Source organism: Myotis myotis, unplaced genomic scaffold (genome assembly GCF_014108235.1).
Source record: "Myotis myotis isolate mMyoMyo1 unplaced genomic scaffold, mMyoMyo1.p scaffold_m19_p_7, whole genome shotgun sequence".
Classification (NCBI taxonomy): Eukaryota; Metazoa; Chordata; class Mammalia; order Chiroptera; family Vespertilionidae; genus Myotis; species Myotis myotis.
The window spans coordinates 75186243-75202359 of NW_023416379.1; the positions used below are offsets into that span (position 1 = coordinate 75186243).

A 16117-nucleotide genomic window follows, 5' to 3' on the forward strand; every position below is an offset into this window, starting at 1 on the left:
AACAGCATATAAATGGATGGCTTGGGTTTTCTATTTAATCACATCTAGATATGTTGGGTTCAGATTCAATGTACTTACATTTCCAACACATTATCTATAATCATTATATCTGAATTAAAAAAATAATGCCATGTGATCCAGCCATCCCACTTCTGGGAATATAGCCTATGAATCCCGAAACACTAATTTGAATGAATACATGCATCCCTATGTTCACTGCAACTTTATTTACAATAGCTAATGTTTGGAAACAGCCCAAGTTCCCATCAGTAGATGAGTGGATGAAAAAGCAGTGGTACATTTATACAACATAATACTATGTGGCCATAAAAAAGAAGGAAATCTTAGTTTGGTGACAGCTTGGATGGACCTGGATATTATTATGCTAAATGAAATAATCCAGTCACAGAAAGACAAATACCCTGTGATCTCAGTTATATGTGGAATCTAATGAACGAAATAAACACGAACAAAATAGAACCAGAGGCAAGAATACATGAACAGACTGACAACTGTAGTCAGAGGGGAGGTGGGTGGGAGGACTGGGTGAAAGAAGGTGAAGGGATTAGTTAAAGAACATATATGCATAACTCATAGACACAGACAACAGTGTGGTGATAGCCCTAGGAAAAGGGAGGTGGGCTAGGTGGAGGTGGGCAACGGGGGAGTAAATGGGGATGGAAAGAGACTTTGCTTGGAGTGATGGGTGTGCAATGCGGTGTGCAGATGATGTATTTTTGAGTTGTACACTTGAAACTTATATGCTTTTATTAATCAATGTCACCCCAATAAATTCAATGAAAATATTTACTCTTTTATATCCTTAGACCTAACCTTCTCTAATGTTATGCTTGCAGAAGTACATTTTTCAATTTCACATACCTTGATCACATGTATAGATTAATCAAACAATAAACTTAGTTTCTAGTAATTAGAAAAGCAGAGAGATGGGCTTCCTGTCCATTAGGACTGTCAAATTTTACTTGAATTTGCCCTCTTTCTCCTTCCCTGTCCTCATAATGGCTTATTTAATGTCAAAACACAACTTTATTCATATTTACATTGAAATTAGGTTACATCTTTAGAATCAATGGATATGGATTGAATTATTTACTATATATTATATTTTCTTACTCCAAAACCTGTAATGAAATCCATAGTATATCTTCCAGTTGACAGCATTTTAGAATCAAGGAAATACGATTTTTTCTTCTCTTCTGTTTTTGCCTCCACCTTTCTTCTGGTAACCACTTCTAGCATTCCCAAGGAGTTACATTTCTGGAAAACAAATCTGATCTTGTCAATAACTTACCTAATAATTTTGAGTGCCCCCAAGTAAGTTTGAAGGATCTCAAAGTTTAGACTCTTGGCATGGCATTCAAGGCCCCTGCTATCTAAAACCTCTCATATTCTGGTCTGAGGATCTGGATCTGCAGCCTCATTTCCCACCACCTGCCTCTTCCTCCTGTGAATTGCTTCATTCCTGACCATCAGATGCATCATGCATGATTTTAATACAAGCGTTATAAAGTCTCTGAGGAAAGTTTAATAAAATAGGATTGGCGTTGAGCTGAAAATAGTGAAAGCAGACTTTTTCTAAAGCTTGATACTTTAAGATGGAAATGTATCATTGTCCTTGCAGGAAAGGCTTGACTTTTAATATTAAATTGTTGAAGAAGCTTATAGAATATCCTTATTTGGAGCCTTTTAAAAGCAGACTGGACGCTCTTCTGTTTGGGATGATTTAGGTACAGCCACGAGAGATAAACAAGATGAACTTTGAGATTGTGGCCAGTTCTAAGAGTTTTGGGGTGATTAATGACTCTCTAAATGAGGCCAAGACATCCAGATGGGAGTGAAGAGCAAAGTTCAGTTAGTCATCTACATGATCTTTCTCTGTGGTTCCAAAAACCTGGATAGTTAAGAGTTGAATGTGTATACTTATTTAAATCAAACTATATTTCCCTGGTATTTTCCGCTTTGAATGTACACATGTTGCTATAGTAGAAACAATCCCATAGGATAAGCACCTATATTTTATTCCCATCTACCATCAAATAACATATATCAAATTGTAATTATTAGGAAGATAAATATGTGAGTTAAATTGAAAATGTTCTGAAATTATTTTTGTTTGGTCTGAGCATAAAACTATATTGAAGGATGTAAAGTAAAATTTCTTGATTTTTTTTGGGGGGGGTATTGCTTTATTTTTATAAAATGGAAAATAGGAAGTGGCTTATCCACTATACTCATATTTATATGGTTCTGTACTTTAAATCTAGGTATGTGTCTTGTGCCCTGGGCTGTCCATATGAAGGAAGCATCACACCGCAAAAAGTGACAGAAGTAAGATATGCCTTTGGTTTTCTGATTCATGGTAAAATGATGTATGCTATTTTTAAAAGGATTCTATTTCCCTCACTATTTAGTGCATCTGCACAACAGAGACTAAAGGGAACCATGGAGTGGGAGTCATGTGATTGCTTAACTAATAGTTTCATTTAACACCGAGGACCTATATATTGCCTGTAACTGTTCAGAGTTAAGTAACATTTGAGTTTCATCTTTTGGGTGGTCCAAGGTGGAGGGAATAAAAGTGTCTGCTTTGCTTCTCGGTGGGCAGACCGCAGTGAGTGCCCTTCCTGCCAGTATGTCCGGGCAGTTTGTGCACACTTCAGCTTTGCCTTGGTTGCTCTAGTAGCATTCCTTTGTTCTTCTCCTGCGTACTTTCGGCACATATATGGAGTATACACAGGACTTTGTTCCTTTGGGATCCTATAGCTCTTACTGCTGAGATTCAAGATGCTATTCCAGAACGATTTACAGGGATAGATTAGTCAGTTAGAACTTCTTATAAAAGTTCAATTTCACTCACTGTTCCTGTTTCTTAATAGATAACACTGGATGCAAAATGCTCAGTCTTTGAGATTGTATTAGACTATCTCAGAGACTCTTTTATATATGAAGTATATTAATGTGCACCTGTTCATGTTCATAAATTTGTTAATGTGGTACTAAAGCAGTGAAGATGGTACAGTTAGAAATCAAAATTTAGGCTGGGTAAACTTTCAGTTTGGCTAAAGCCAGTCCTATTTTTGTGTATTTGAACTTTTGAAATGCAGTGCAGATTTTTCAAATGAGGGAATAGCTCAGGGTCCATTATTTAAGCAAGACCTTTGCACACAGAGGCAAATATACCATGAGATAACGAAGCAGTTGTAGTCCTTCACCCTCATGGGATCCTTCATAGACTGTTAATGTGAATTCACAATTACGTATTTTTGTCTTAAAGAGCACTTCCAAAATAGTGTAATTTCAGACTCCACAAAATCTAACCCAACTCTGCCTGTACACCAGACCCCTTGCTCTTCTGCCTCTACCGTCTCTGGATGGACCACACCTACCCCCGGTTCTCCATTCCTGCACCAGAATGCCTGAGCAGTTGCTGAAAAGAATTATGTGACAGGCAGGTTAGAAACATTACAGATTCATCAGCAGCAGCCTTTAATAGCCTTCTGTGTTATTCTAATATATTCTGTAGCCAACTCACTCTCTTACTTTCTGAAGTGACTGATGCAACCTGTTTTCACTCTCTTGTCCTTTAATTCTCCAGTTCTTCCCCTCACTTAGTCCCTGTTTAGATTCCTTCCCGTTTGCACTTGAACATGTTCAAGCCTCTTCTATCTAAAAACGTTCTCCCTTAATTTGGCATCCTCACCTAGTTATGGACTCTCTTCATCCTTCCACATCTAAGTTTCTTCAAAAGACTGTCTACCGTGGTGGTGTCCATTTCCTCTTACGCCCCTCTTCATTATACCCGAGTTGACTTCTAAACCATCCATCACTCCACTGAAGTCCCTCTTTATAAGATCACTACTCAACACTTGGACCAAGAAATGCAAGACTCGGTTTAGTCCTCCTCTTATCAGCAGAATTTGGGACTAGTGGCCATTTCCTCCTTCCTGCACCCCTTTTATCCCTTTTATTCCCTTGACATCACACTTTATGAGTTTCCTCCAACCGGTGAGATTTCTCCTTTGAAGTTCATTCTCCTTTCCCTGGCCATTAAGAAGTTCTAGCATTTAACAGGCAGTAGAGGAGAATGAGTATTATGCTTTTGTTAAATCTGAGTTTTCATCCAATAATAGTCTTCTGAGTACCCTCCATCCTCTTTTTGATACTGCCTTTCTGAAAATCAAATCTGATTATATCACTACTAACCCAAATTCTGCCATGGCTTTCTAGTGCTCTTATGATAGAATCCTCAATCAAAATTCTAAACTTGGTGGATTTGCGAGGCCCTGTAGGATCTGCCCCATGCCTACCTCTCCAGCTTTGAGTAGCTTCATCCCCTTTTGGTTGTTGCTTTCTCCTCACCCTGTCCTTTGCATTTCACTTTTCTCTTTCCTGGAATGCATTTTATATGTCAGCTTCCCACAACACACTTGCTTCTGCATTTGATATTCGACCTGGAGCCTTCTTTTCATACTCTTCCTTCTCAACCTCGTCAACAAGTTAATGCTTACTTTATCTTAAGCTGTCACTTGGGTCCTTGCTGCTTGACAGATCTAGGTTAATTTCTCTTGCCACATGCTCTTAGAATCTTGTTTCTCTGTTTAAAAATTCCCATTGTAGCTGTAATTACACATTTCCAAATGGAATTGATTAAGGTCTGTCCTCACTTGACCCCAGGCTCTATAACAGCATGAGCCATCTCAATATTTGTCTCCCTATTATATCCTAGCACCTAGCACAGTGCCTAGCAAGCAATGGCACCGAAGAAATACATAATGAATGAGTGACCATGTGCCAGATTGTGTACAAAGTTATTTATATATTTTCCCATTTCATTTTCACAGCCAAATATGTCATTATTGACATCATCTTTGTTATTGTAATTCTTAAAAGTTAAAAAAAAAAGGATTAGAAAATATGTGAAGTAAGGGTGTTATGGGCTGAAGTTTATAAAGTTTAATTTTCTGCCCAGATCACCTGACTAACATGGATGACAGCTGAGATTTAGATCCAGGCCTGTCTTGTTCCAGAACCCATGCCTTTGTTAACATTCCATGCTGCCTTCATGTCAATTCTTATTGTCCTTCAAAGTAAAGTTAGTCATTCAGTTTGAAGGAACCTTGCAGTAGATCTCTTTATAATATCATTTCTTAGCACTTGAGTCAAGAAATGAAAGATCATATTATATGTCCATTTATGAGACAGAAAAATTAAGCCAGAAATATTTTGATCCTCTACCAATTATTAAGCTACTGAGTGACAGAACTGAAACTGGTATTGATATTTCTTGACCCCCTCATCTGACTCCTTAAGAAATGCTACTTCCAAAGTAAATTTGTAATGCTTACCTTTGATTAAAGAAAGAGTTGAGACAAGTAAGCCTGCCATAGTTGAAATTGTAGTTTATAATTCCTAATGGAACATGTGAATAGATAGTTATGACTCTAAGACAAACTTGAATATTAAAATATTAAACTTGAATATTAATCTTGAATATTAAAATATAGGTAATTATACTAATGCCATTCAGAGCTTTATATAATGCTTAGGATTTAATGAACAAGGAAATGAATCAGAAAATTAAAATGTTTCCCATGGATACATCACAATCTTAGTTGTGATGTTTACCTCCAGATGATGTTTGCTGAAGAACAACAGGGCCTGGGTCTGTTCGTTTCCATTCTTTTACAAGCTCTTCAACTATCCCCATAGGTATCTAAGAGATTGTATGGCATGGGCTGCTATGAGATCTCTCTGGGAGACACAATTGGAGTGGGAACTCCAGGAAGCATGAGGAGAATGTTGGAAAGTGTCATAAAGGAAATCCCACCCACTGCTCTTGCCGTTCACTGTCATGACACGTACGGACAAGCCTTAGCCAATATCCTCACGGCCCTTCAGGTATTTTGTGTTATTTGTGTCTATGTAAGGTGTGTATCCTAACTTGTAATATAAACATGCTAAGAGCTTCAATAAGATAACATTCTTAAATGGCTGTGGATTTATATTTAAACAGGACGTGACAAGCACTCAACAGGTATGTCAATTGCACATTTTTTTGTGTGGTTTTTTTAGAGCAATGATATCTCTTATTACTGGTCATTTGATTTGATAGAATTCCTGAATTTGTTCTTCTGAAGGTATTAATCCTCTTAAAACTGCTTCTGCTTTTTTCAACTTCCATGTGCTTCCAGACATAAAGTTTAATAGGTTGAAATAGGATAGCGTTTTGAAGAGTACAAAGCACAAAGGTAGTAGAGTGTACTGTTGTTATCATGTAACTAATGTTCTTTTTGATAATTTGGTGCTTGATGATGAGAAGATGTGGTGCTGAAATGTAGAATATTTTGTTTAAGGTGTTTTCCTGATGTTGGCAAGCATACTTTTGAAAGAACCTCTGGTTTTTGTCAAGTATATTCTGTTATCAGCGGTTCTCAACCTGTGGGTCGCGAACTCGTTGGGGGTCGAATGACCCTTTCACAGGGGTCGCGTAAGACCATTGGAAAACACATATATAATTACATATTGTTTTTGTGATTAATCACTATGCTTTAATTATGTTCAATTTGTAACACTGAAATTGGGGGTCACCACAACATGAGGAACTGTATTAAAGGGTCGTGGCATTAGGAAGGTTGAGAACCGCTGTGTTAGGTGATTAAAATGAAGAGATCTAGAAAGTTGGAGGATTAAAAAAGTGTTTATTAAATTCTAATAAAAGCTCAGTTATTTTGAATACATTTACAAGAATAGATATAAATAGCATTTAAAGGGTATTGTTTCAAAACTGTTAGTTTCTTAAACTCGGCTAAAAATAGATTCATTTGAAGTTCTTAGAACACAAGATTTTGACGACTAAAGATAAGACTCTATGAAAGTTCTTTGTCGGAGCAGAAAATCAGTAAGTAAAGCTTCATGTCACAGTCCTAAAGGCTATAGTCACTTGGCAGAAGTTAAAAAACCATGTGAAGATCAAGCCACACAAGGGCTTATTTTGACTTTGTAGCATATGTGCACAAATACTTATTTGCCCACTGGAAGCAGGCAAGGAACATTGTATTGAATTAGGAGAGAAAATCATAATCCCATGGAATTTGGGGTGTGGGAATTTTTACAGTTTTCCTTCTCTAGGAATTTTAGTTTCTAAAACAATAGAGAACTAGGCATCACTTCCGGATTTTGGGATCAGCTGCGACTGTAACTTATTAAGTGTTCCTGACCAGCAAGTTCTTCAGAGGTGTGTCTCAGCCTGTCTCTGTCCGCTCGCCTCTCTCTCTGTCTCTCTCTTTCTCTCTCTCTCTCTCATTTCTCTATATGAATATGTCCTCTATGTGGCAATACACTGGGTAATATTTTATTCCTGTATTATTACATAATAAATGATAGTTTAGTGCTTTGGGATACAGGCAGGGCTACAGTGCAAAAACCTGGGAACCCAAACCTCTGCTTCTGGGCAGTCTGCCTCTTGAAAATGACCAAGTGCAAAGTATTTCCGATGCCATCTTGTGACTTTAAGAGCTCGGGAAGGCCCATCTGCGGGTGTGTGTGTGTGTGTGCATGCGTGCATGCGCATGTCTATGAAAAGAATGCTTCAAGCAGATGAAACAATGTTTGTGTAAAAGGACTTGGGAGAGGGGAGAATCTTGTCCTAGGAATGGAAAGAAGACAACTATTTGTAGGAGAAGCTAACCTTTAATAACATTTGCTGAATTAGTTGAATTACATAGTTTCTGTTTATAGAGAGACTAGAGGCCCGGTGCACAAAAATTTGTGCACTCAGTGGGGAGGGGGGTCCCTCAGCCAGGCCTGTGCCCTCTCGCAGTCTGGGACCCCTCAGGAGATAACGACCTGCTGGCTTAGGCCTGCTCCCGAGTGGCAGAGGGCAGGCCCAATCCCTAGGTGCAACCCCTGGTCGGGCTCAGAGCAGGGCCGATTGGGGAGTTGGGGCGCCGCCCCCTGTCATGCACAGAGCAGGGCGATCGGGAGGTTGTGATGCCACCCTCAGTCATGCTCAGGGCAGGGCCAATCAGGGGGTTGGGGCACTGCCCCCTGTCACCCGCAGAGCAGGGCCGATCAGGGGGTTGGGGCGCCACCACTCTCACACTCAGGGCAGGGCCGATGGGGAGGTTATGGCTCTACCCTGTCACACACAGAGCAGGGCCCGTGGTGGTGGTGGTGGGGGGGGGGGGTTGGGGCGCCGCAGCCTGTCACACACAGAGCCGCAGGGCGATCAGGGGGTTTGGGCACTAACCCCTGTCATGCTGATCCCGGTGCTGGGAGGCCTCGTGGCTCCGCTGATCCCGGTGCTGGGAGGCATATTACCCTTTTACTATTTAGGGTAGAGGCCTGGTGCATGGGTGGGTGCCGGCTGGTTTGCCCTGAAGGGTGTCCTGGATCAGGGTGGGGGTCCCCACTGGGGTGCCTGGCCAGCCTGGGTGAGGGGATGATGGCTGTTTGCAGCTGGTCACACACCCTTCATGGTGGGGGTCCCCACTGGGGTGCCTGGCCAGTCTGGGTGAGGGGCTGAGGGCTGTTTTCAGGCTGGGGGTGACTGAAGCTCCCAACTGCTCCTTTTTTTCTTTTTTTATTCTGGGCCAGCTTTAGCTTTGAGGCTTGGCTCCAGCTCTTAGGCCTCCGCTGCTGAAAGTAGGTTTCTGGCCTTTGCTTACAATGTTGCAATCCTGCTGGCTGAAGCCCGGAGGACTAAAGAAGGTTTCTGGGGTTTTGTTTAGCTTCTATATTTGTTACATAGTTGCTTAGAGTTACAGCTCAGAGGCCTACAGTGGCAGGCCGGGAACGTTGGAGTCCTCCGTCACTGAAGCAAGCAAGCCTCATGTTAGTTTCAAGCTGCCTGGCTGCTGGCCGCCATCTTGGCTGGCAGTTAATTTGCATATTGCCCTGATTAGCCAATGGGAAGGGTAGTGGTCGTATGCTAATTACCATGTTTCTCTTTTATTAGATAGGAAGGATGAGGACTGAAATCCTGGGTCATTTTCCCATCCTGTAACGGCTGCACAGCAGGGCATGACACAACCTAGGGCCCGAGCAAGATCATGGGTGAGAACCTGTATGAAGCTGAGATCCCCAAGAGACCACACCTCAGTCAAAGGATAAGACAGCAACAACTCCATCTCTCAAAGGGAGAAGGCAAGCACATTCATTCTCATGGCCTTGGCTCTGAGTGGAGGAGAAATACAAACTCCCCCTCTGTCCTTCATATTCCTTGACCCCCCATCCCCATGTGGGTTTAGAGTTCAGATTCACATTGCTGCAGAATTTGAAAGATTCAAGAAGGTAAATTACTTTGAAAAGGCTTGGGGTTAGTAGCACCTTCAGGTATGAAGAACCTTTTCGGAAAGAATGCATCTTCAGTTCAAGCCCAGCTGGTGTGTGTGTGAGTGCATGTGCATGTGCATGTGTGTGGGTGTGTGTGAGCGTGTGGGGTGGATACTCTTCAGCAGCTCCTGTGATGGTTAGTAGGAAGTGTGACTATAAGCGTCTGTAAGTATTTTCTGTTCTTTTGCTATGTGCCAGGCTCTCTGAATAGATGGAGGGCGGAGGAGAGGCCAGTTTGCTGGTACCTCTGAAATAGGTAAAGAGGGTGGCAGTGGCTTGTGTAATAAGCAACATGACATTAAGCCAGAGAGGCTAGTATAAGTGAACAATTGAGGAAACGGTCAAAGAGTACAGATCTGATGAGGAAGCTAAAATTTAGAGTTGGAGAGGTTGTTTTTGTTTGTCTTTTCTGCCATCCACTTTCACCTAATTTAATAAACCAGTGACAACGTGAGAAAGAAATATACACTGCTGCTCTCTTTGAAACTGTGTGTAGCTCAGACAGTCTTTAAACATTTGGGGACTTTTATGTTGTTAAAGATGGCCAAATGTGGTCCAGAAATGTCATTGTAAGCACACGGTATACTGTCCCAAGCACCACCGAGGAAGGCAGGGTCTTTTCCTCATCTCCTATCCCGCCCCCCAGTAACAGCAGCAACAACAGCAAAATAACCAGGTTTACTTCTAGTGGGGGAGGGAAAAGTGTCATGGAATAAACTGTCAGCGTTTCAGTAGAAAGGAAATCAGAGAAAGTTTCACTTCATTATGAACAGGGCCAACTTTGGCTTCAGGAAACAGTGGCCGTACTTCATTTTCTAAAATGGAATCTTTGAAGTGGCTTCTAGCAAAATTGGTGTAGGATGTGGAGTGGATATCATTTGCTTTAATTTAGGGGCTGAGAAACAGTTTACAGTGCTCCAAACTGGATGTTAATATTAAGGCAAGCAGACATGTAATAAGTGGAAACTTGGCCACATGGTAGGAAACAAAAGGGAGTTATAAATAGAACATCCCCCTCAGTCTGGGAAGCACATACTAATCGTGGAGTAGAGGGCAGTAGAGGAATTTTTCTTGGGTTTACAGGTTATTGTATTTTTAATGACATATACATATGACATAGGACGGTAGGTAGATGGTTATATGGAAGTCAAGAATTCATAATTACCAGATTCATTTAATATAGAGAAATAATTCTAAGACTATAGATTTCAGTGTGGGATACTTATAACTACTCAAAACCAAAAGAGCGAGAAAATGAGGTGAGAAGAGGCACAACATGTTAGGAATAGAAGAAACGTATTTGGCCTGGTATACTTGTCTTAATTTTTTATGTAAAAATCGAGCTTCACCCTTCTATGTACTCGCAGTACCTAAGTAAAACACCAGGGAACAAATTGTTTAATCTACTTACCCACCAAACAGTTACACAGTCTCTATTTTTCTCCACTCAAATGATTCTAGTCTTTACAATTGGGTAAAAACAGAATAAATCAAATAAGATCCCACAGCACAAATAACAGTACCATGTTAATGGGTAGCACAGAGACAAAGCAGAATAGGAATTATTTAACTTTCTCCTAAAGAGACATTGTGCACCTTTTTTTCTCTTAAACTTAATAGACTTTTTAGCTTAATGTGCTTTTTCCTCATAATGTTTTCCGTATGTTTATTATTGTCCTTTAGAAAAACAAAATTATTTACCTAATTTTTACATCAAAGCATTTATTTTTTATATGGACTTTTACTAAATAAACCATGTTCATATGCTACCAAACAGCACATACTTTTTCATGTAATTTGTTTTTGGGGTTCTTGAGGAGAATTTTTAAAAATTCCAATCGCAAGCCAAATGAGTCTGTGTCTCAGCTCTGTATCCGTAGAATGCACACTGCTGAGACAAGATGCAGTGTTTCTAGAACAATTGCTTTTGTAATAATGTATTTGGTTAATGCTATTATTACAGTCATTGCAGTTAAAGACTAATAACAGTAATAATAACTTGATTACACAATGTATTTGTGATAAGAGCCAGGAGACATAAAGCATTATGTTACAAACGTGTTTTGTAAATACAAGGTGGGGCAAACGTAGATTTACAGTTGGTTGTACAGAAAATAATACAATAATTAATAATCATACAAGAATAAACTGTCTCCCGTAGCCACAACTGTAAGCCTACTTTTGTTCTACCCTGTATATGCACTAGGCATTATTCATTTCTTTTACCTCTTTTAAAATACTAAATAGAAATTGATGAATAAGAAAGAAAAGAAAAAAATTGAAAATTGGAAGCCTTTAAAAAAGTTTTTTTCACAAAAAGCATCATTGCCCTGGCCAGTGTTGTTGAATGGTTATTGTAAGCCTTTGCACAGAAAGGTCTCAGGTTCAATTCCTGGTCCAGGGCAAGTAGTTGGGTTGCAGATTTGATCTCTGGCCCTGTCGGGGCTCCTGTGGCAGCCAGCCAATCAATGTGTCTCTCTCACATTGGTGTTTCACTCTCTCTCTCTCACTCCCTCCCTCCCTGTCTTCCAATCTCCCTAAAAATTAATAGAAAAAAATATCCTCTGGTGAGAATTAATTTAAAAAGTGCATCATTAATTCATTCACGAGATATTTATTTTATCAGACAGTTCTGGATGTTCGATTTAGATGTTAAAGTTTTTAGATGATACTGCTGTGAGGAAACTGTTGAACTCTCTATTTCCAAAAGCTCTTTGAATTTGAGGATTTTTTGCTATACAGTAAACTTTCTCCAGCATGTTATTCTTTTCAGAAATATTCTTACAGGAAGATTGGGTGATGTATGTTATCATCAAAAAAAGAGGAAAATAAATTTGTCAAAAGTTCAACACTGTCCAGTTTTCCAGTGTTCCTAATGTATAAAAATCAATGACAAAAGATGAAAAAGTACCTTTAAAAATTTGTTTTCATGTAGTTTAATTGCTTATATCAATCATCAAAAAATAAGTAAACATTTGATTAATTTTGTTTATCTCCAAAATATTTTTATTAATATAAACCTCTGTCTGATTTTGATAATAGGTCATCTATCAGTTTTTGTCTTCAGGGATAATGCAATTTTTATCTACCTCTATATATCCACAGGGATTTAAAGGGTGTTTGGAAAAAGCTGCTTCTGAACTAGATGGCATTGTAAACTGGCATTCAGTTAATCAACATTGTAACACATGTGGAATTCTATAATGTGCTAAAAATGAGTGTTTAATCTTTATGTAATGGATTATGTTTAGATCTAAGCTTGAAGCTCACCCTGCGAGAAAACATATCCAAATCTGCTCTGCCTTCCCCATGCTGATCAAATAGGCAAATGTTATACATATTATTGGGGTTTTTTCTCGACTTAAAATTCTGATAGGCAGAAAAGCAATGAGAGAAAATACTGGCTTCATTTGCAGAAGTTTTCTGCTTTCTTTTTAATTGTGGTTTAACTTTTGAAATCATTGCTTCCCCACCTATATCATCTCTTTTAGTTTACAGTTGATTGACACTCTGGGATAAGGAGGTATGCATAGGGAATGATATTTATGCTTTGTGATATCCATTACTGCACTTCACAACTCATAAGATCCAGGAAAATCCCTAACACAGGTAGTTAGAATACCTTTCTTGGGACCCAGAGATTAAGTAGGTCAGAAGGGGAGCCCTAGTGTGCACAGAGAGGTAGAGCCATGTCCATGCCGCTGAGAGAGAGCAGACGGAGGAGAGCTGAGCTGCATGAAGACTTTACTCCCCACAAGGCTACATGTTGTGCTTTTTGCTATATTTTCTTGAAATTCCCATGTCCTTCCAGTGGGTACTTTTTTATTTCCACTTAAGACTTGCAAGCAACATTATGATAGGACACTGACTTTTCCATTATCTATAAAATATAATATTTGGAAAGTCTCATATTTTCCTAGATTTCCATTTCCTCACATGCAAAAGAATTCTATTACACTAGAAAATAAATCAGAGTACATATTCAGATCTCTTTTATGAAATTATCATCAATTCAGAGCCTAAAGCCATAAAAGCAAGGAAATAATATAAATTAGAAGAGAAATGAGATATAGAATAGAAAGACAATAGAAAAAAATGAATGAAACAAACAGCTGCTTCTTTAAAACAATAAAATTGGCAAAGCAGATATAGTTAAATCAAATATCATTCTCTTCTTAGAAATTTTGATTTTATCAGGGTAACCATATTATCCAGAAATTACTGTATATTAATAGGTGTCTTTTTAAAAATATATATATTTTTTATTGATTTTTTACAGAGGGGAAGGGAGAGAGATAGAGAGTTAGAAACATCGATGAGAGAGAAACATCGATCAGCTGCCTCCTGCACACCCCCAATCGGGGATGTGCCCACAACCAAGGTACATGCCCTTGCCCGGAATCGAACCTGAGACCCTTCAGTCTGCAGGCCGATGCTCTATCCACTGAGCCAAACCAGCCAGGGCAGGCGTCTCTGTCTTTACCTTGGAACCAAGTTGGTCAGTTATCCTGGGCTGAGGCTGTTCTTTTCTTTGCACATAATAATGCAAGCTTTGAATCAGGAAGATAGACTCATCTTGTTTAGTTTTACTTGTAAAAATAACCATCCTTAATTTAAAATTAATCTTGCTGTTATCTTCTGGGGAAAAATAACATTATCTATTCATATCATTACTAGAGGCCCAATACACAAAATTTGTGCAAGAGTAGGCCTTCCTTCCCTTGGCTGCTGGCTCCGGCTTCCCTCCAGGACCTGGGATCTGGGCCTCCCTCTGGCCACCAGCAGACACCTGGGACCCGGGCTTCCCTCACAGCCCCGGCTTCATCCAGAAAGATGTCCGGTCTAATTAGCACATTACTCTTTTATTATTATAGATTTTCTTACCAGTCTACTGATTTTTTTTTTCTAGTTAGGACTTAACTTTGGATTTTGTATTATTGGTGGGGGTTGAGGCCAGCTTTTATGATTCTTTTCTTGATTTAACAGATGAAAATTTCAAAAATCAATACCTTTTAGAGTACCTCTCTTATCCATTCTGTGAATATTTCATCTTATTACTTTAATATTTTCTAATATCTTGTATTCAACCAAGTACTTGTCACATCTTTCTCAATACATGTGGCTTTAATTGGGAAATGTTGTTTTGCCCTATTGTTTGTATAAAAACACATTTTTTCATTTTCTAATTTCTTTTCATGTTTTTCTCTTAATTTTTTCCTCTCTTGAAAACTTATATTTACAAGGAACTCTATGTACACACATTCTTGCCCTTGAATATAATATGACACAGACCTTTTCTTTTAGAACACTGATTTGATATTGGTTAATGCTCTCATGACCTTTTTTTATTTTATAATGATGTAACCAGTTAATGGTTATGTAGCCACCACTGAACACATACACACAGTTGAAACCACTAATAACCGTAATAGCCAAAAGTCAAGAATCTTTAGCTTTATTGTTTGAACAGCTTTCTCAAATAGTTCCAAATATTTTTAGTTCTGGGTTTGAACTTTATGGCAGTAATACCATCCATTGGATCATAATGGATCATTTTTATAAAATTCTCACTTTAGAATACTAAACTTATTTAACATATCAGTCAAGGTTACATTCAAGACATTGGAGGAGGAGTTTAGTAAGTGCAAGTCAAAGATGTGGAATCGCAGTCTGAAACCTACAAAGTTTTTTTCATATTTATAAATTTCTACTATATAGAGCAGAATATAAAATGGAAATTATGTCTATCAATTTTTAATTATGATATGAATTATTTTAAAATGCTAGTTTAATGAAAAAAATATTTATTAGTTACATTTTGTGTGATAGCTTCTCTGCGATTAGGCGTGGTAGACAGTAAAGAAACAGGATAGAACACCATCCCTTTTCTCAGTTTTTCCAACTATCAAATAAAATGTGGAAATTATGTACACTTGATTAGGCAAGAAGTTATTTTCATCTAGGTTACACCTTTGGTTATACTGACTTAAATTTTTAAAATCTGTATCAATTTTGTAACTTTAAGAGTAGCCTTGGCTGGGGTGGCTCAGCTGGTTGGGCATCGTTCCATAAAACAAAAGGTTGCCATTTTGATTCCAGGTCAGTGCACATGCCCACAATTGCAGGATTGACCCCCAGAAGGGTGGGTGCAGAGGGCAGCTGATCTATGCTCTTGCATCAGTGTTCTCACTCTGCCTTCCTCTCTCTCTAAAAGTCTAAAAATTAAAAACAACACAAAAAATTTTTAGAATAAAGCGATGGCTACATATTCTACTAAAAACTTTTCAATAAATAAAAATATTTTGTAATAATTATTTTTTCCACTTTTATTGAGATACTATCAACATATATCACTATATAAGTTCAAGGTATACAGTATTGGTTTCAATTGCATATACTTTAAATCATTAGCACAGTAAGCTTAGTTAGAATTCATTATCTCATATAGATACTTTAAAAAGTAAAAGCAGAAAAGAAATAAAAACTTCCCTATGAGGAAAACTCTTAGGAATCACTCTCTTAACTTTCACATGTATATACAGCAGTGGTAACTATTGTATGGTGTTGTATAGGACATCCCTAGTACTCAATTATATCATAACTAGAGGCCTGGTGCACAAAAATTTGTGCACTTGGAGGGGTCCCTCAGCCTGGCCTGTGCCCTCACGCAGTCTGGGACCCCTCGGGGAATGACCACCTGCTGACTTAGGCCCGCTCCCCAAGGAATTGGGCCTAAGCTGGCAGTCAGACATCCCTTTGGCAG

At 38.8% G+C, this 16117-nt stretch overlaps 1 protein-coding gene across 3 annotated transcripts in view; it reads left to right on the forward strand.

The window, feature by feature from the left end:
• Positions 1-16117, forward strand: part of HMGCLL1 (3-hydroxymethyl-3-methylglutaryl-CoA lyase like 1) — a 165182-nt gene that overhangs the window by 87079 nt on the left and 61986 nt on the right. For 2 of the 3 annotated variants that reach the window (XM_036317829.1, XM_036317830.1), the window contains exons 6-7: positions 2286-2349; positions 5731-5919. In XM_036317829.1, the coding sequence (XP_036173722.1) occupies positions 2286-2349; positions 5731-5919 (253 nt within the window). Of the gene's footprint in view, positions 1-2285; positions 2350-5730; positions 5920-8977; positions 9489-16117 lie in introns of those variants that run through there. The other variant, XM_036317831.1, reaches the window with a different exon arrangement.